The sequence below is a fragment of the Chinchilla lanigera genome, unplaced genomic scaffold (genome assembly GCF_000276665.1).
Source record: "Chinchilla lanigera isolate Chin_1 unplaced genomic scaffold, ChiLan1.0 scaffold00054, whole genome shotgun sequence".
Taxonomy (NCBI): domain Eukaryota; kingdom Metazoa; phylum Chordata; class Mammalia; order Rodentia; family Chinchillidae; genus Chinchilla; species Chinchilla lanigera.
Window position 1 is genome coordinate 5,379,568 of NW_004955455.1, and position 19,402 is coordinate 5,398,969.

At 41.3% G+C, this 19,402-nt stretch overlaps 1 protein-coding gene across 4 annotated transcripts in view; it reads left to right on the forward strand.

Annotated features, from left to right (window-relative positions):
* Rnf185 (ring finger protein 185) overlaps positions 1-15,048 on the forward strand; it is a 43,086-nt gene extending 28,038 nt beyond the window's left edge. For 2 of the 4 annotated variants that reach the window (XM_013520463.1, XM_013520462.1), the window contains 4 exons: positions 2,795-2,907; positions 4,467-4,521; positions 10,685-10,802; positions 11,908-12,672. In XM_013520463.1, coding sequence (XP_013375917.1) covers positions 2,795-2,907; positions 4,467-4,521; positions 10,685-10,802; positions 11,908-12,116 — 495 coding nt within the window. In that variant the 3' untranslated portion in view covers positions 12,117-12,672. The other 2 variants (XM_005396299.2, XM_013520464.1) reach the window with 1 other exon arrangement.
* The last annotated feature ends 4,354 nt before the right edge of the window (positions 15,049-19,402 follow it).

Here is a 19,402-nt window from a genome sequence, read left to right on the forward strand (position 1 = left end):
TAAGTCAGGTCCAATTTGATAAAATATTAGGTCCTTTTTATTTTTGAGAAATACCTCCTCTCATATCAACCATCCTCCTATTAAAGTTTTTGAAAATGATGATGGGGACAGCTTTTGTGAGGAAGAATAGTCTGTTTTCCCAGCTTTATTTATTTATTTATTTATTTATTTATTTTTTGGTTTTTCTCCGGTACCAGGAACCGAACTCACGACCTTGCGCTTGCCAGGCAGACGCTTTGCCGCGGAGCTAAATCCCCGGCCCCCTGTTTTCCCAGCTTTAGCTTATTATGAAAGCCAGGTACATTTACAAGACCTAAACACCTACATGGTGAGATGGAACTGGGCCTGGTAGTCACAGTTACGTATAAATTATCACTACTGCCCTGCCTCTTTCCATGGTTGTCTGCAGTAGAGTACCACAGTCACAGGTGGCCATACTGAGGTGGTTTGGGAATGTGAGGGGAAGACAAGTTTCAGATATGTAAAGCCTCAGAATCTGGATGGGAGAAAGAAGGGGGAGATAGGGCTGAGAAGTCTGACCCTAGTGGTACCCAGTAGAACATGTTGGTTGTGAGTTTATTAGGGAAAACATATAATGTAGGTTTTGGAGATAGTGACAGTCAAATGAAGAAAGTAGGATATTAATCATTAAGTGGCGTTGTCTCTGGAGCCCTGGAGCCCTAGAGCCCTAGAGTCACATTTATATAATAAACCTCATGTCATTGGGTCTAAAGGTGCAAATTATGTTCTAAAATGTTGAGGGCTTGGGGATACAGCCCAGTGGTACAGTACATAAAGACCCTGAGTTTTCTCTCTAGCACCAAAAATAAAAGTTGAGAAAATATACATAAGAAATTATCTACTATCTATAAAGACAATATAGGTATAGCATGTTTTAACATTTTTGTTTGTTTTTTGAGACAAGGTATTGCTTTATAGTTCAGGCTGGCCTCTAACTTACGGTGATTCTCCTGTCTCAGCCTCTGGAATGTTTGTTTTTAAGAAAGCTAAGTGTAGTGGTGCATACCTTTTAATCCTAATGCTTGGGAGGCTGAGGCAGGGAATCTCAAATTTGAGGCCAACCTAGGATACATAGCAAGTACAAGCCTACCCTGGACAATATAGGGGAATGGTAGCAAACTTAAGGCACATGCGCTGCAGCAGGCTACTTATATCATTGAAAGCTCTCAAAGGTTCGCCATCTCTGACATAGGGTGATCCTGTCTCAAAAAACCAAAGAAGTTAAACAAAATGTGTTTTGTTTTTTTTTTTTTACAAAACGTTTTTAATGTATCCAATGAAAAGGTCTGGGAACCCAAAACAGGATTTTAGCATTTTTGGTACTGAAAGAAATAGGTGAATGCAGAAATCAGTGAGAGTTTGTGAAAACACATAATCAAATTTATATAATGATCTTTAAAAATTCTCCCCTTTTTGATTTTTTTTTTTGTTGTTGTTGTTTTTTGAGACAGGGTCTCACAATGTAGTTCAGACTGGCCTTGAGCTCAATACCTAGCCTAGGCTGGCCTGTGGTAATCCTGCCTCAACCTCCCAAGTATTGGGATTATAGCCATGTGCCACCACCCCAGCTAAAAGTTCTCCCTTAATACATAGTAAATCACAAGCAGATGGTCAACTTATGCCCAGATGCTGATTTCTGGGGTACACAGTTCTTGAGGAAATGCTATAAAAATCTGAAATCATAGAAAGAAAAATAGTGTTTACATATGGATACAACTATTTGATCCTTTGGGAAAGGTGGAGGGTTGTTTGTTTTTGTGGTACTGGGGATTGAACTCCAAGCTTTTGGACTAAGGTATATCCCTAGCCCTTTTAATTTTTTATTTTGAGACAAGATCTAACTAAATTGCCCAGGCTGGCTGGGTATGGTGGCGCACGCCTGTAATCCCAGCACTAGGGAGGCTGAGGCAGGAGGACTGTTGCAAGTTCGAGACCAACCTGGGCTACAAAGTGAGCTCAAGACTAGCCTGAACGGCATAGTGAGACCTGTCTCAAAAAGACAAAAGAAAATTAAAAATTAAAAATAAAAATAAATAAGTAAATAAATAAATTGCCCAGGCTGGGCTCAAATTTTCCATCCTCCTGCCTCAGCCTCTCAGCGAGTTGGAACTAAAGCCATGTGTCACAATGCCATGTAAAGGTGGAGATTTAAACTTTGTCATACTTATATCAGTAGCCTCACGAACCTAAGATTAGACCCTTGGGCAGCTTCAGGCTTAAGCTCCTTCCTGCGGTAAGGTTGGTGGCCCCTAATGAAACAAAACATGAAGAAGCCTGTTTTAAGAGCCAGGCATGGTGGTGCACATCTGTAATTTTAGCACTCTAGAGGCTGAGGCAGGACGATTACTGAGAGTTCAAGGCCAGCCTGAATTACAGAGTGAGACTCTCTCAAAAAAAAAAAAAAAGAAAAGAAAAGAAAACAGTTTAAATATGACAGTATTGGGCTGGGGATGTGGCTCAGTGGTAGAGCTCTTGGCTTGCATGCACAAGGCTCTGGGTTTGATATTCAGCACCACACACAAAAAAAGCAAAAGCCAGAAATTGCTACACAATGGTACAAGAAAATAAAAACAATTAAATATGATAGTATTTAAAGCCAATTTTGATTTCACCACTAGTAAATATGTGTTGAGTGCTAGGAGCAGGAATTGGAATCAGGTTTCTTGAGGTGCTCCCTGCTTGTGCTGGTGTTTGGAGGTTTCTGTCCCATATTCTTCTGCTATTACTCTGGTGGATCCCTGGCCATTTCTCTGTTTTTCTTTCCTGCTTGTAGTGGTTGGAGACCAGACCTAACAGACAGGTGTGTCCAGTTTGCAAAGCCGGCATTAGCCGAGACAAGGTGATCCCACTGTACGGCAGAGGCAGCACTGGGCAGCAGGACCCCAGGTGAGGACTTGCATATCATACCCACTTTTCCCCTTGGATATGAATTCACTTCCTTTCATCACTCCCTGATCCCACCTTTCACTTGGTGCTTGTTGATTACTCGGTTCTAAAGCAGTCTTACCCAAGTGGGAGTCAACTGGGAAAGGCAGGTAGGAAGAGGAGGGAATCCCAAGTTGCCACTTGCTGGGCTATAACAGAGTATCCATTGTGTGTCGTCTTCCAGCAGATAGGCTGTGTGCTTGTCCTCGAGAACCAGCAGTACACAAGACATCATAATCACAAGTGTGCGAAGTGCTGTGAAAGAGCACTTTTTTACAGCCTGGGGAGCAGGCTGTGTAGCAGGAGCGTCTCCAAGGAGTGAGGCTGCTCCAACAGTAATGTATAAAGTATGGGTGAACAGGGAATAAGGAGACTGGGTGGCTTTGTGGACTGAGTGGCTTTGAAATTTCTAGAAAGGAAGATGTTGGTAGGTCTAGCATTTTACAGGTACATATACTGAGAGCTGTTCATAGTCTGGCACCCACAACTTCTCCAAAGATACGTCTTCCCTTCTCCCACCCCACCCCACACGCCCTGTACCTGAGATAGAATGGACTTTCATGCTGGGCATGGTGGTACATGCCTATAATCCCAGCACTCAGGAGGCTGAGGCTGGAGGATCACTTCAACTTCAGAGCCACCCTGAGCCACATAGCGAGTTCAAAGCTACTCTGAACTATGTAGCAAGACCTTGTTTCTAAAAAAAAAAAAAGTGAACTTTTATTAAATGAACTTGCCCTCTTACTTTATCGGCCTTTGTATTTGGTCTCTGCCTCTTCTCCCCTCCCTAGTCCTCTGAAATCACCATCTACTGCCTATCTCCTCCTAATTTAAATCCATCTTCCATGAGCAGCCGTAAAGTCACCACCATTTTGTTAATCTTTTCCACACTGCTTTGTGACTGTTCATATGCCTGCTTGAAATCATTACCTCAAGAGTGGGGTCTGTCACCGATCTCACCATTGGTAGCGTCCTGCCTAGCGCACGATTTGTAATAATCCCTCAGCCTCACATTTGTGGGATGAATTGATTAGAGGGGAAGAGACCCAGGGTAAAAAGAGTAGCTTGGAGTAGTTGTCCAAGAGTAATGAGAGGTAAAGCTAAAGTTAATAGGGACAGATCAAAAGGCACCCTGATTTCAACCCCCTCAGCTGGCAATCCATCCCGTTTCAGTTTAGACTTGAGATTTCTGACATCCATAAGCCCAATATCATACAGCACAGGGAGAGCAACGGGCCATCGTTTATAACCAGTCTGGGCCAGTGTTGCTGTGTGGAGTAGGCTGTAATACAACCTGATGAACATCTCTCATGACAAGCTGATATTTCTCTCTGGTCCTCTATACAGTGGGAGGAAAGCAACTGCAGGTAGGATGAAGAGTTAGTATTTGGTTTAATTCAGCCTGAGTTCATATACTGGGCAGGAAAAGGGGCCCTGACCCTCTTAGTAACAAGTACCCAGTTTTCACAGGAGCAACTCAAGACATTTTGCAATGGACTGACTACACCATGTCTTTTCAGGGAGAAGACCCCTCCTCGTCCTCAAGGCCAGAGACCAGAACCAGAAAATAGAGGGGTGAGAAACATTCTAGGAGAAGCTTCTAGAAATTAGTCTATGGCATTAGAAGTTTTCCTGTAATCCTATCATTTTTCTCTTTTTTTTTATTAATTAAGTTTGTTGGTACATTTTAGGTATACTTAGTGATCACATTCATCATAGGGAATTTGTACCCATTTTTCTCATTGATTATAGAAATAGAGAAATACTTGCAAAATACAGAAAGGAAAAATTGGCAGAATGGAATCATTTATACCCACACTTTTCAGAGATTACCACTGGAAGCATTTTGATCTATTTTCTCTTCCATTTTTCTGGGGTTTTTTCTTTTTTCTTTCTTTTTACTTTACAAAATAAAAAGAATTATCTGGCTTATGCCTATATTTTTATATCTTACAGATATACTGACTTTATTGATTTATTTATGTGTTTATTGACATGTGGTTACATTTTTTTTCTTTAATATGTGCCTATTTTGTAACTCTTAAAATTTCACTTATTCTACAAATAGTAAGCATCATATTCTAGGCAGTGGTGATTTACCAGTGAACAAAGTAAAAATTCTTGCCTCTTAGAGTTTATACGTTTGAAGAGAGTTTCAACACAGTTTGAGATTTTATTGAAGATCTTTTGTCAATAATATTTTATTTAATGGCTGTTTAGTGTTCAGTTGTATAGCCTCACATAATTTATTTAATTTATTTAATTCTCTGGTAGACATTTAACTATTTCCTTTCTCTTTTTTTTTTTTCTTTTTTTGTCTTTTTGAGACAGGGTTTCACTATGTAGTTCAAGCTGGCCTAGAGTGCGCAGTGACCCTCCTGCCTCCAGGGTGCTGGGATGATACGAATGTATCACCACACCCATCCTTTTGTATTTGTTTTATTTTTTGAGACAGGGTCTCTATATGTGTTCCAGGCTGGCCTTGCACTTGCTGTGTAGCCCAGGCTGTTCTCAAATTCAGATGCTCCTCTGCTTCAGCCTCCTAAGAACAGGGATTACAGGCGAGGGTTTTTTGTATTTTAAAAGTACCTTGATGAGCTTAAAAGTTTTGAGCAGATTCACCATTATTTTATGACAAATTCTCACAATTATTGGCTCAAAAATTTGTGTATTTAAATTGGATATTAATCTTTAAAAACCAATTTCTTTTTTTTTCTTTTTTTTTCTTTTTTGGTACCAGAATCAAACTCAGGACCTTGTGCTTGCCAGGCAGGCACTTGTGCCACTAAGCTATATCCCTGGCCCAAAAAGCAGTTTCTTACAAAAGAAAAAACAAAAAACAATTTTTTAGTTGGGTGTGGTAATTCACACACATGCATGCACGCATGCCTGAAATCCTAATGCTTGGGAAGCTGAGGCAGAAGGATTGTAAGTTAGAGACCCGCCTGAACTACCATATCAAGACTTTGTCTCAAAACAAATCAAACAGTGCTTAACCTGGCATGGTGGTGCACAACTGTAATTCAGCATTCTGGGAGCCTTGGGGCATCACAAATTTGAGCCCAACCTGGGTCATAGCCACTTAACAAGATCTGTCTCAAAATTTTAAAAAAAGGCAAGGGATGTAGCTCAGTGCAAAGGGCTTGGGGTTTAAATCACAGTACCACATGCACACCTGTAATCCCAGCACTCAAGGCTGAGGCAGGAGGATCGTGATGAGTTCAAGGCCAGCCTGAATTGCATAGTGAAACCCTGTCTCAAAAAGACCTAAAGAAGAAAAAAAGCCACACACATAAAAAAAGTAAATTCAAGACAAGCCAGGAATACATTGCAAGGCCCTATCTCAAAGAGGAAAATACCACAGTAATTTCCTGTTAAAATATTGAAGAAATTTTAAAATATCTACCCAAACTGCTAGAATCCCAGAACAGTTATTATTTCTCTTTGTTCTGTTCATCTCCATGTCATATGTTTGTTTTTAGTTTTGGGGGGTTTATGTTTTATTTTGGTGATACCAAAGTTTGAAAGCAAGGCATTTGCACTGAATTATATCCCCAGCCTCTTTTTTATTTTTTATTTTAAGACAGGGTCTTGCTTAATTTTATGGGAAGTTGTTGGGTTGGACTTGAACTTGTGATCATCTTGCCTCAGCCTTCCAAAGTACCTGGATTACAGGCTGTATATGCGTGTTTTTACATTGCCATAACCATCCTATTTGTTGCTTTCAAATTTAATTTTAGCAGTATTTTCCATAATATTCTGAAATGTCCCTTTTATTATTTTAAAAGGCTGCCATTTATTCCATTGAAATTGGATGCATTATAATTTAGATTTTCCTCATTGAAGGACTTTTTTTTAAATAGGGTCCTGCTATGTAGTTCAGGCTGGTCTTAAACTTGCTATATAAGCTGAGCGTGCATGCCTGTAATCCCAGCATTTAGGAGGCTGAGGCAGGAGGATTGCAAGTTCGAGATCAGCCTAGGCTACAAAGAGAGCTGAAGGCCAGCCCAAACTGCATAGCAAGACCCTGTCTCAAAAAGACAAAAAAAGAAGAAAAAACAACTCACTATATAGTCCAAGGTGAGCTTTGCACAGGGGCAGTGTCATAGCCAATGAGGTTTATTTGAGGCACAATTATTGCAAATTGAAACTGTAATAGTCCAGGCTATCCTTCTGCCTCAACCTCCTGATTATTGGGATTACAGGTGTGACCCACCACACCCATATGAAGGGTGTTAGTTGCCTTCATATTTTGCTGTTTAAATAATACTATAGTTGGAGCTGGGGATTTAGCTCAGCGGCACAGCGCCTGCCTGGCCAGCGCAAGGTTGTGAGTTTGATTCCCGGTCCTGGATAAATAATACTATAGTGACAGTCTTTGCATACATTTTTTTATTTGAATTATGCTACTTCCTTAGAATTCCCAGCAATAGGATTATTAAATCAGGGATCTTGATAGAAATTGAGGGCCTCTTCTCCAAATTGCCCTTAATAATATTAGTGTTGGACACTTGTTTAATGGTTATTATATGTAAAGAACTCTTTTAAGAGCCTTATATGCATCTTATTTAAGCCTCACATTAACTCATTTAACAGAAAAGGAAACTAAACCCCAGATAGGGGAGGTGTACAGTTTCCATACACGGTGCTGAAATCTAGATCTGGCTAACATTGATGTCTTTGCTCTTGACCACCAAGCAACAATACTTGAACTTATCCAGTGCTGGTTTGGCTTAGCGCACTACCAGCTTACAGCAGTCGGTGGCCCCAGGAAGCCAAAAGCCCTGGTCTTAATGCCTATGGGGCTCACGTCTAGTTTTCATAAGGCCCTGCAGCCAGTGGTGGTGCTTTTTGCATACTCTGCTCCAGAAACATAAATCCACCAAATGTGAGGACCTGCGGGATTCTGTTGATGTTGCTAGAAAGGAAGCAGGAAGGTCAGTCTTAGGATGGAACTGAATGAAACTCTAGGTCCTGATGAAACAATTGCATCTTCCCCAATCAGGGAGCGTCAGTCCCAAGAGCCCTCAGACTCAACCATGCTGGATCTGAGTGGGAGTCATTTCTGCACCAAGGACGTGAGACTGTTTTTCTTCCCATAGGTTTCCCTTCTTACTAAATTGTCTATTAAGCTTCATAAGTGGTGTGCCCAGCAAGAAGTTTGGAGCCAGATGCTAGGCTGCTCAGTGTGGGACAGGGAGTGGGCACTTATTAAAGATTCATCAATGTCAGCTCTTTGTGGAGAGCAGTTGACTGAATATTTTTTCTTGTTTTTATTATTTCTTTTGTTATTTGCTCCAAAGATCTTATCAGGGGTACAGAGGAAGAGAAAAAAAATTTGTAAGATGTGCATAGCAATAAAAGCATGGAGCCAGATGTGGTGGCACATACCTGTAATTCTAGCACTCTGGAGGCTGAGGAAGGAGGATTGCAAGTTCAGGGCCAGCCTGGGCCACAAAATGAGACATTGTCTCAAAAAACAAAAAGAGCATGAGTTTCCAGATCAGATTGACCTGCTTATTTATTTTTCAATAGTACTGGGGATAGTAGATGCAGGGCCTTCACACTAAGCTACGTCCCTTCCCCTTTTTAAAAAAAACTTTCCCCTGAGACAGGATCTTGCTAAATAGCTGAGTTGTCCAGTCTGACCTTGAACTTGCAGTCCTTCTGCCTCAGCTCCCCAAAGTACTGAGATTACAGCATGTGCCACTTGCTGCTTGATCTGGTTTTAGTTTGAAACATTACACCTTGTTCAAGTTATTTCACCCCTCCAATTTTGAGTGGTAATGTATAATATATAGATGATAGTAATGCAAGAATTAAACATGGTCTCCTTAGCCAAGTGTTTAGCACTATGCCTAACCCCAGAATTTGCACTTAGTAAAAAGGCAATTACTTATTTATAATATTGTTGTTCTTACTGATTCTTTTTATGTGAAAAATGATGTGGTGAAACATGAGCAAGAAAAAAACTAAGGATGAGCCAGGCATGGTAGTGCATGCCTATAATCTCAGCACTTGGGAGGCTGAGGCAGGAGGATCCCTGTGAGTTTGAGGCCAGCCTGGACTACAAAGTGAGTCCAAGGCCAGGCTGAACTGCACAGTGAGACCCGTTCTCAAAAAGACAAAAAAAAAAAAAGAAAGAAAGAAAGAAAAACCCTGAGGATGATACACTGAACTGCTGACTGTGATTGTTTGGGAGTTCTGGCTGTGAGATCAAGAGGGTGAATAGGGAAACTTCTGGCTTTATTTCTTGGTTATTCTTATAATATGTGAATTTCTTGTAAGAGGCATATGCTATTTTTGTAATAAAAAATTATAGTGTTTTATATTTTTTAAACTATGTAACAAAGCTGGGTGTGGTGGTGAATGCCTGTAATCCCAGCACTCAAGAGGCTGAGGCAGGGACCAGGGATATAGCTCAGTGGCACTGTGCCTGCCTGACAAGCGTGAGGTTGTGAGTTCAATTCCTGGTACCAAAAAAAAAACAAGAGGCTGAGGCAGAAGGATTACAATTAGTTTGAGACCTGCCTAGGCTACATAGTGAGTTCAAAGCTAGCCTGAACAACATACCAAGACCTTGCCTCAAAAAAATAAAATAAAATTCTGTGTAACAACAGTGAAAAAGATAGTTCAAAAATGTTTATCCATGTCTTGTCCCCAGACTTGGGTTTTTTGTTTATTTTGGTTTGCTTTTGATTATTTGTTTGGGTTTGTTTTTGTTTTTGTTTTTTAGGGTTCTAGAAATCGAACTTAGGACCTTGTGATTGCCAGGCAGGCGCTGTGCCACTGAGTTATATCCCTGGCTTATTTGGGTTTTTTTTAGGGGTGTTGTGTGGTTGGCTGGTTGGTTGGTTGTGTGTTTTTTTTTTTAAGATAGAGTCCTGCTGTGTAGTTCAGGCTGGCCTCAGGCTTGCAGCAGTCCTCCTACCTTAGCCTCAATAATGGGATTTTAGATGGGTGCCACCACATCTGGCTGCAGTTGTCATAGACTTGTGACGAGGGTGTTTAAATGGTTTTGTCTGGTAGCCTGATCACAAGAGTTTCTCTGTTTTATTATATTAAGTCAGCATGATGGTCTTTGGAGAGCGTGTTATCAAGATTATGATCATGACTTCCATTGTTGGCCAGTTAGAGTTCCACCTTTTTTGCTATTGTGGATAATGTGTAATTTATTTTGATACTCTGTTGTAATTAGGCATGGGAGTCATTGCTAGTTGTATGTTATAAAAGCAGCTAGGAAATTTTACTGACTAATGTGAGAATAAAACCTCAAGCCTTAAAACCCTGACTTTCATTAGCAGTATTTCACTGGTGGTCAGTGGTGGTCCTCTTTTTCCTCTATTCACAGCTCCTTAACTCTGAGCTAAGGCTAGAAGGGCAGAGGGTCCATTAGAGGTTCTCTGCTCTGGGGCCTAGATGGGAGGAAAAGCTGACCTCTAGACCTTGGAAACAGGTGGGAAAGGATAGGAAGGAGAGGTGGGTACCATATATGACACGTGAGATGTATCATGTTAAATTGGGCGTGCTGACACACCTGTAATCTTAGTTACTTAGTGGCCTGAGGCAGGAGGATCACAAATTTGAGCCCAGTATGGTCTACTTAGGAAGACCCTGTGTTTAAAAGGGCTGAGGGTGTAGCCCAGTGGTGCAGTGCACACACACAAAAAGTGTCAGGTTTGACAGGTGTAGGGAAAACTTGCTTATTTTTTCTCTAATTTGCATTTCTTTTACACAGGGATTTCAAGGATTTGGATTTGGAGATGGTGGCTTCCAGATGTCTTTTGGAATTGGGGCATTTCCCTTTGGCATATTTGCCACAGCGTTTAACATAAATGATGGGCGGCCTCCTCCAGGTAAGCCCTGTTTCCTTGAGAAATCAAGAAGATTTCAAGTTATAGATAATTGTTATTACATGGATAATCGACCTTTTCAAAATACCTTTCGTTTGTTTGTATTTTTTGAAACAGGGTCTTGCTATGCAGTTCAGGCTGGCCTTAAACTCACTATATAGCCTGGGCTGGCCTTCAGTTCCTGCCTCAGCCTCCCTGTGAGGATTACAGGCATGTGCCACCATGCCTGGCTAAAATGGCTTAAACTCTTCTCAGATTACTGGTACTCCTGCCGATGATAATTGAGCGCTTATAAAGTCTTAGGCATGTGTTGCATGTTTTCCATTCCACACTAAAGGACTCATCGCAGCCACCCTGTAGATACATGTGCATTTGGCTGTTTTACAGATTAGAAAATGTTTGGTAATTTATCAGAGTGTTCTGTATCCATTTAAAAAAAAAAAAACTATAAATGATACTGTCTGAGGAAAAACCTAGTTCTGTGCCTATGCATAGAACCCCCCAGTTTGACTATTTGGGGGTAGGGAGTGGGGAGGTGACCCACAAAGAGGCAGGGTCTCTCCATTCTCTGGGATCTGTTGAGCTTGCATTAGGACACAACATGAGTTGATCAAGCCTCAATTGCTTGGGAACCATGCTTATATCTGCCACCTGTGGCTGCATTGCTCTCTCCAGCTGTTCGACAATGCCAGCTACATTCAGAGTAGAGCAGGGTAACAAGGTGTGTGCCCTGAACTCTTACCGCTCTCTCACCCCTGTGCCAAAGTCTGTATTACAGAGCCTGTGGAGATGCCCTGGTTAGTTCAACTCTGCTTGCACTCATTGGAGCCTCGTGTGCACTGGGATTGGTGCAGGTTACGGAAGTGACCAGGGTGTGAGTCTGGTCAGAAGCTTATGCTGTAGAGATAGTAATCTGCTTAGAGGTCATCTCATTTGTTCTATGCCCCACCCTGGCTCTTGGCATGTCATAGGCAATTATTACATGATTGCCTTCCTGCGTGAATTCGTCAGAGGACCCAGCAGGGACTGCAGTATAGCACCAAGAGATATTGGGAGCACCCTCCCTCACCCGCACATAATTCACCTGAAAAATTTCTCCTATGTTCAGATGTTGCTTTCTCAGAGGAGACTGCAAAAGGCAGGATGCACTCCACCCTAAAGGAAGGACAGATCCGTGCAGAGGTAACAGGAACCTCTCTGGTGGCTTGCTTCCTTTTAGCCAGGTCCCCATCTAGCCTGGATTTCCCATTTAGTCCCATAGCCAAGCTAGACTCTGGGTCTTGCATTTTTTCCCCTACACATAGTTTTCCTTTGTAGTGTTTGGTACAGTACATCCTGGATGTAGATTCTCTTATCCTCTTTCCCTCAAACTCAGGACAGGGAGCTGTAAATGGTAACTCTTCTCAGTGCGGAGACTAGTGGAGACTATGTTCTACCTCTTCCTTGCTGTAAGATGTCTGGGCCCTCATTTTCTTCTGGAAGGAGAAAGGAAGGCATGAGGCCCTCTGCATCTCTGTCACTGCCTCAGGAACCTGGGCACCTCAGCAGATCACATACATACTGCTGCATACTCAGAATTAGAATAGTATCTACCAATTAGTAATGTATACAAAACAGCACAGAGAAGATACGTAACCAACAATACCTTTTATTTTACTTCCTACTAATCAGCTGATCTCTGCATATGCCGGGCAAGTCCTTTCAGGATAAATTTGAGGCCTTTTCCTTGTTGTTACACAGTTCCACATATTTTTGTTTTGCCTCTGTTATTTGAGTTTTGGAAATCTTTTTAGTGTACACATTTAAAAATGAAGATTGATACTCACAACTTCTCTTCACAGCTGCAGCCTTCTGACATTTTCTCCCTCCTGTCTCTTCAGCTGTCCCTGGGACACCGCAGTATGCAGATGAGCAGTTCCTGTCACGCCTCTTCCTGTTTGTGGCACTCGTGATCATGTTCTGGCTCCTCATTGCCTAATGCTGGGCTTCTGCCTGCATCTACAGTAGGGTCTCTGGACTGGTGATGTGCAACCCTCAAGCCTGGTATTTGGCTTCTTGGCTAATTCTGACCATAGGAGTCAGTGGGGTCAATAACACTTCAAGGAGTCTAGCTTCTCCATCAGAGTTTTGAAACTCAGCAACCAGTTGGAGAGGAGCCCCGAGTATCGCCACTACTGTAAACGCCCTCTGAAACCTCAGGCTCTGGTGTTGACAGCATGAAATCCTGTTCCAGCCAATTCAGCAGGTCCTGACTATACATGAAGAGGTGGGAAGAAATTTTACCTGAGTTTCATATCACAAAAAACAAAGGAACCAAATGGTATTTATGGAAACTTACTTTGATCTCTTTAAATACCCCTTGGTAACTGGCCTCTGTAGCCATTGGGGGCTCCTCATATAGAGAGGTTCCCCTCCCAAATCCTCTGTCTTCTCTGTCACATTGTTCCACATATTTTTGTTTTGCCTCCTATTACTTGTGTTTTGGGAAGCTTTTTAGTGTAGAGGATTCTGTTGTAAAGAAATGAAGTGCTGTTCTGTCCTCTTTCCTCCTCCTCTTCCTCCTCTTAGCAGAGACCCAAAATGTTGCTGTCCCAGGAAGATCATAATTACAGCAGCTGAAGCCACTTCATGAGTTCACCAGAGACCCAAAGATCATTGATTGGCTCTGGGCCTTGCTCATTGTTTTTGGCCCCAGAGAGCAGCATAAATGACCTCCTGGTTTCATGGTATAGATTGTCCTTGGTAAGACATACGACTTCACCCACAGATTTTCTGTCACCTTTCCCCCTCAGAACTATGTCTGTCTGCCTACTCTATCAGAGGGCAACCAGCATAGACTACTACTGAAGCTGAGACTGCCTGTTGTGCATTAGGAATGACCTGGAGTTGGGCCCTCAATGGGATTCAGAGCTCTGGTGCAGGCAGAGCTGAACAAGTAGCCCTGTCCCCTATGCTGCAGAAACTGAGTGCGCCCTTGCCCAGAGGAAGCTGGAGGCTTTGTCAGATCAGCCCAGCTGCATGTGGAAAACCACCATCCTGAGAAGCCAAGTTGTCCCTTATGAAGAAGCAGCAAAGGGGGTGACTCACCTGTGACCCTGCCTTTTGGTTCCCCAAAAACTTGTATGTGTGCTAAAACATAGAAGTGTGTGACACCTGAACAGGCAACCCCTGATAGTTTGTGAAGCCAGACAGCAGGCCTGGGGGACCTCAGTACAATGATACAGTGTCATCTTCCTACCTGTGGAATTCAGGGGAAGTTATTTTTTCCAAGCCCTTGATTTCTTTTTCCATTTTATAAGCTTCATCCTGATTGCAAGAGAGTAGTGCCAGGCAGGTAGACACTGTACTTGGTAGGACAGTTCTTGCTCAGCCTGCCAGGCTTCATCCTAGATGCCCGGCTTCTTGGAGACCTCCATGGTGAAGTGAGATGGACTTCTGCTGGAGACCTCTTGCACACTTTGCCAATCCACACCGTTCCTGGCTCATCCCCAGCAATACCCAACAAATAGAAAGCCCCAGCTAAAGGTTCCCACCCCTTTTCCTTTGTACCTGCTACTACCAGAGTTCAGTATTTAAAAAATATGTAAAGTATTGAATAGGTGGTTGGTTTGCTGGATCCAGTTGGTAGGAATAAGCCACCAGCTGTATAGTGTGCCTGATGGATTTTAAACATTCTTGGGCACCCCTCTTTTTAATCAACTTCTGGACCCACAGTCACAGTGAATTATCTCTGCTCTGATGTTAACTCCACAGCTAGTGGAAGGAGAGTTAACTTCAGCCAGTTGAGCCCAGGAGAAAGATTAAAGAAGAGTGGTGGGTAGAAAGATAAATCATTTCAAATATTTAATGAAATGGAGCCCAGGAGCCCCACCAGCAAAAGCATCCCAGGAACTTGTTAACAGAGCCAGATTGGCCATATTCCCTAATTGTGAATTTTATAGATCCCCCCCTTACTCTCTTTCACCCTCTGGGGCAGGAGAGCCAACTTGGGACTGCTGGCCCAGCCCTAGTGGAGTCCCCTTCCCGCTGCTCTTCTGCAGGCTCCTTACTCCTCTGCCAAGGCTGCTCACCTTTCTTCTGTGTTTTCTCTGCCTCCACCCTTTTACTCCCCTTGTGGACTAGGACCAGGTCCTGACCACAGTCAGAAAATGGCAATATGTACAGCAGCACACCTTGAACAGTCACTAATTTTCACTGTTGTGAAAGTGTTTTGATTTAGAATTAAATAAATGGTTTTCCATTACTGTGAGTTTGGAGTTTGTGTCTGTATCATGGGAGTGAACAGGTTGGGAGTGGTCACACCGGTGGTCTGGCCCCTAGGAAGCACCTGTGTGGCCTTAGTAATGTGCTTCGTAAGTGAGAATGAAAGTCTTCAAACAACCATTGATAATTAAAGATGAGAAGTGTGGGCTAGAGGCCTGGCTTCATATACCGCCCTACCCAAGTTGTAACCTGTCTGACAGGCAGCCCTAGTCCTAACAAGTACATGGAATTCCTAAGCTTGCAAGCAGCATAATGCCATGATAGAGCACAGCTTGTGCCCTGTAGGGCCTTTAGTACAATCACAGGTTAGTCAGTGTCAGATGTCTCCATACACAGTGACAAGGGAGGTAGGCCCTCAGCCAATCCTCTCCCTGGAGCAGAGGGTGTACCCTTCCTTGAGGTTCCTCAGTAACAAGGTGTGGTGTGAGATGGAAAATGTTGATGTGGTTATGAATCTGGCCCAGCCTCAGGCTTTCAAATACTTGAAAGCTACAGGTTATTCTCTAAAAAGAGTGTATTTCTTCCTCTTAGACTTCGACCTCACTGTCAATGAATTCAGAGTGCCAAGATACAGTAGGAAAGACAAAGGAAAGGAATTTTAGGAACTTGTGTAAGACTAGTAAGAAAAGAACAGGATTTTTTAAATTTGTTTTCAGTGGAAAATAAAAATACACAGTAGTAGAATAGAAGCTTCCATGTACCAGTTACTCAACCCTTATAACCATCAATTCAGGTCTGGGCCTGTTGCCTCTACACCGCCTTGACTGTACTCCCTCAACCTTACCTGGACTCTCTGAAATAAATCCTAGTCATATGTTGTCTGTTAAGAATTTCAAGATTTTACAAATCTTAAGGATTTGTAAAAACTAAGGTACTGTAATAACTAAGATACTGTTTACTTTTTAAAATTAATAATAAGGTGGATGCAGTGGTACACTCCTGTAATCCTAGTACTCTGGAAGGCTGAGGCAAGAGGATCCCAAATCTCAGCCCATCCTGTACAACTTTAGTGAGACCAAAATTTTAAGGATTTGTGTGTCTCTGTTCATTAAAGAGATTGGCCTGTAGTTCTCCTTCTTAGTTGAGTCCTCTGGTTTTGGTATCAGGGTAATGCTTGCCTCCAGGAATGAATTTGAGAGTACTGCTTCCCTTTCAGTTTCTTTCCTTCTTTTTTTTTTTTTTTTTTTCTTGGTGGTACCGGGAATCGAACTCAGGAACTTGCGCTTGCCAGGCAGGCGCTTATACCACTGAGATATATCCTGAGCCCCCCCTTTCAGTTTTTTTAAAGAGTTTGAAAAGTAGAGGTGTTAGATCTTCTCTAAGTTTCTTGGTAGAATTCAGCAGTGAATCCATCAGGGCCTGGGCTTTTCTTTGTTGGTAGGCTTTTAATTACATCTTCAAGTTCATTGACCTGATACTGGTTTATTTAGAATTTTTGTATCTGCTTTATTCAGCTGTAGCAATTCATCTGTACATAGTAATCTGTTCATTTCTTCTGTTCCATCTTTTGAAAACCTAGGTACTCAAAATAGGTACTAATGATCTGGATTTCTGCAGGTTCTGTTGTGATTTCACCATTTTCATTGCTAATTGTATGGATTTGAGTCTTTTTTGATAAGGTTAACTAAGGGTTCATCAGTTTTATTTAATCTTTCAAAGAACCAACTCTTTCATTTATTATTTATATTTTTTTCTTAGTCTTCCATTGCATTAATTTCTGCTCTGATATTTATAATTTCGTCCCAATTATGAGCTTTGGGCTTGACTTGCTCTTCTTTTTCTGGAAGCTTGAGTTAACATTAGATTGTTTATTTGAGCTCACTCTGTTTTTATGATACGGGGATTCACAACTATAAATTTTCCTCATAGTGCTGATTTCATTGCATCCCATAAGTTCCAGTATGTTAATTTGACATTATTGTTTAATTGTAGAAACTGTCTAATTTCTTCTTGAATTTCATGTGTGACCCATTGGTTGGTCAGGAGGGTGTTATTTGATTTCAACGTGTTTATGAAGTTCTTAAGGTTTCTTTTGCCATTGATTTCCAGTTTTGTTGCATTATGATCTGATAAGATGCATGGGATAATTTCAATTTCTTTGCACTTACTTAAGCATGTTCTGTGAGCTAGTATGTGGTCTGTTTTGGAGAATGTTCCATGTGCAGCTGAGAAGAATGTATATTCTAACATTGTGGGATGGAACACTGTAGACATCTACTAAGTTCATTTGTTCAAAAGTTTGGTTCAGTTCTAATATTTCACTGTTGACTTGTCTAGTTGATCTATTTGTGACAGTGGGGAATTGAGGTCCCCTATTAATACTGTATTAGTACTTATTTGATTTTTCATGTCCATTAATATTTGTTTTCTATAGTTGGGTGCACTGGTATTTGGTGCATATATGTTTATGATTGTTATCTCTTCTTCTTGGAAGAGACCCTTTACAAGGATGTGGTAACCTTCCCTTAGTTAACTGATCAAAAAAGGAAGACTCAAATCCATTCAGTTAACAGTGAAGATGGTGAAATCACAACAGAACCTGCAGAAATTCAGATCATTAGTACCTGTTTTGAGAACCCATGTTTTCAAAAGATGGAACAGAAGAAATGAACAGATTACTATGTACAGATGAATTACTACAGCTGAATAAGGCAGATACAAAAATTCTAAATAAACCAGTATCAGGTCAATGAACTTGAAGATGTAATTAAAATCTGTCTCTCTTAATCATTCTTGGCTTAAAATCCACTTTGTCTGCGAGTAGCTACCACTGCTTTTTTCCAGGTTCCTGTCCCATGGAGTATTTTCCATTCTTTGACTTTCAGTCTGAATTTCTTTTTGAATTAATTGTGTTTCTTATATGCAGCATATTGTTGGATCTTACTTCTTGATCCATTCTACAAATCTGTTTCTTTTGATTGGTGAATTGAGACCATTAACATTGATGATTATAACTGATATGTATTGACTTATCCTTATGTTATTTTCCTGTTATTGGCTTTCTTTTTTCCCCCTCTGTTTAATGGCTAACATTGGCTGGTAGATTCATTCTGTTGGGGTTCATTCATTCTGGTAGATTCATTCTGTTGGAGTTGTAGTCCCTGTTACCTCTTTCCAGAATGTCCTTCAGGACATTTTAGAGTGTTGGTTTGGTGGTCATGAATTTCTTCAGGTGTTCTTTATCATGGAAGTATCTTATTTCTCCATCAGTTTTGAAAAATAGTTTTGCAGGGTATATCAATCTGGGTTGGAGATTGTTTACTTTTAAGGCTTGAAATATTTCCCGCCAAGCTCTCCTTGACTTGAGGGTTTGTGTTGAGAGGTCTCCTGTGATTCTGATGGGCTTCCCGTTATAGGTAATTTGTTTCTTTTCTCTAGCAGCTTTTAGTATTATATTCTTGTGTTGACTTTCTAGAATCTTGATCATTGTATGCCTTGGTGTATTTTTTTATCATGGCTAATTGGAGTTCTATATGCCTCTCGTACCTGTCAAATTCTTTTTTGTTTGGTGTTTGTTTTTGTGATGAGGTCTCACTGCGTAGTTCAGATTGGGCTTCAACTTGCTCTGTAGCCCAAGCTGGCCTTGAACTCACAGCAATTCTCCTGCCTCAGCCTCCTGAGTGCTAGGATTACAGCTGTGAACCACCATGCCATGCTCTGTATGTCAAATTCTTTTTCCCTGCCAGGGAAGTTTTCTGCCATTACTTTTGTGAACAAGTTTTGTTTGTTTGTTTGTTTGTTTTTTTAATGTCATTTGTGCTTCCTACTTTTTCTTCTTTTTTTCCTCCTACTTTTTCATTGACTCTGATTAATCTTATGTTATTGTTTGCAACATCTAGTACCTGTTGGGTTGATTTTTTGTGGTCCCTTGTTATTTTTAAGAAATCTTTCTTTTCATGATCACTAACCACAATACTGCCTTCCATATCTGATATTCTGTCCTCATATTAGCTCATTCTGCTGCACATACTTTCAGTGGCATTTTTAATCTCCTGGATATCTGAGCCTGTTCCATGAATTCCATTTGTTTCCTATGTTGGATGTTCATGATTTCCATCACTTTCCTAAGATCCTGTATTTTTTTTACATCCATGTCTGCCCTAAAGTCATTATGTCTTTCATTGTGGTCACCATCTCTGCACTTATTGGAGAAATTATTTCTGATTTAACTTTTTTGTACAGCTTTGTTCATGTGCTTTGTTACTTCCACTTTTCCCACTTCAGAGAGTCCAGGCAGTGGCTTCCAAATTGTTCCACCTCATTTGCACACTGGGTTTGCCTTTGATGAGCTGGAAGTCTGGGGTTGCATCTTAAGTGTCTTCTCATTTTCTTTCTTTCTT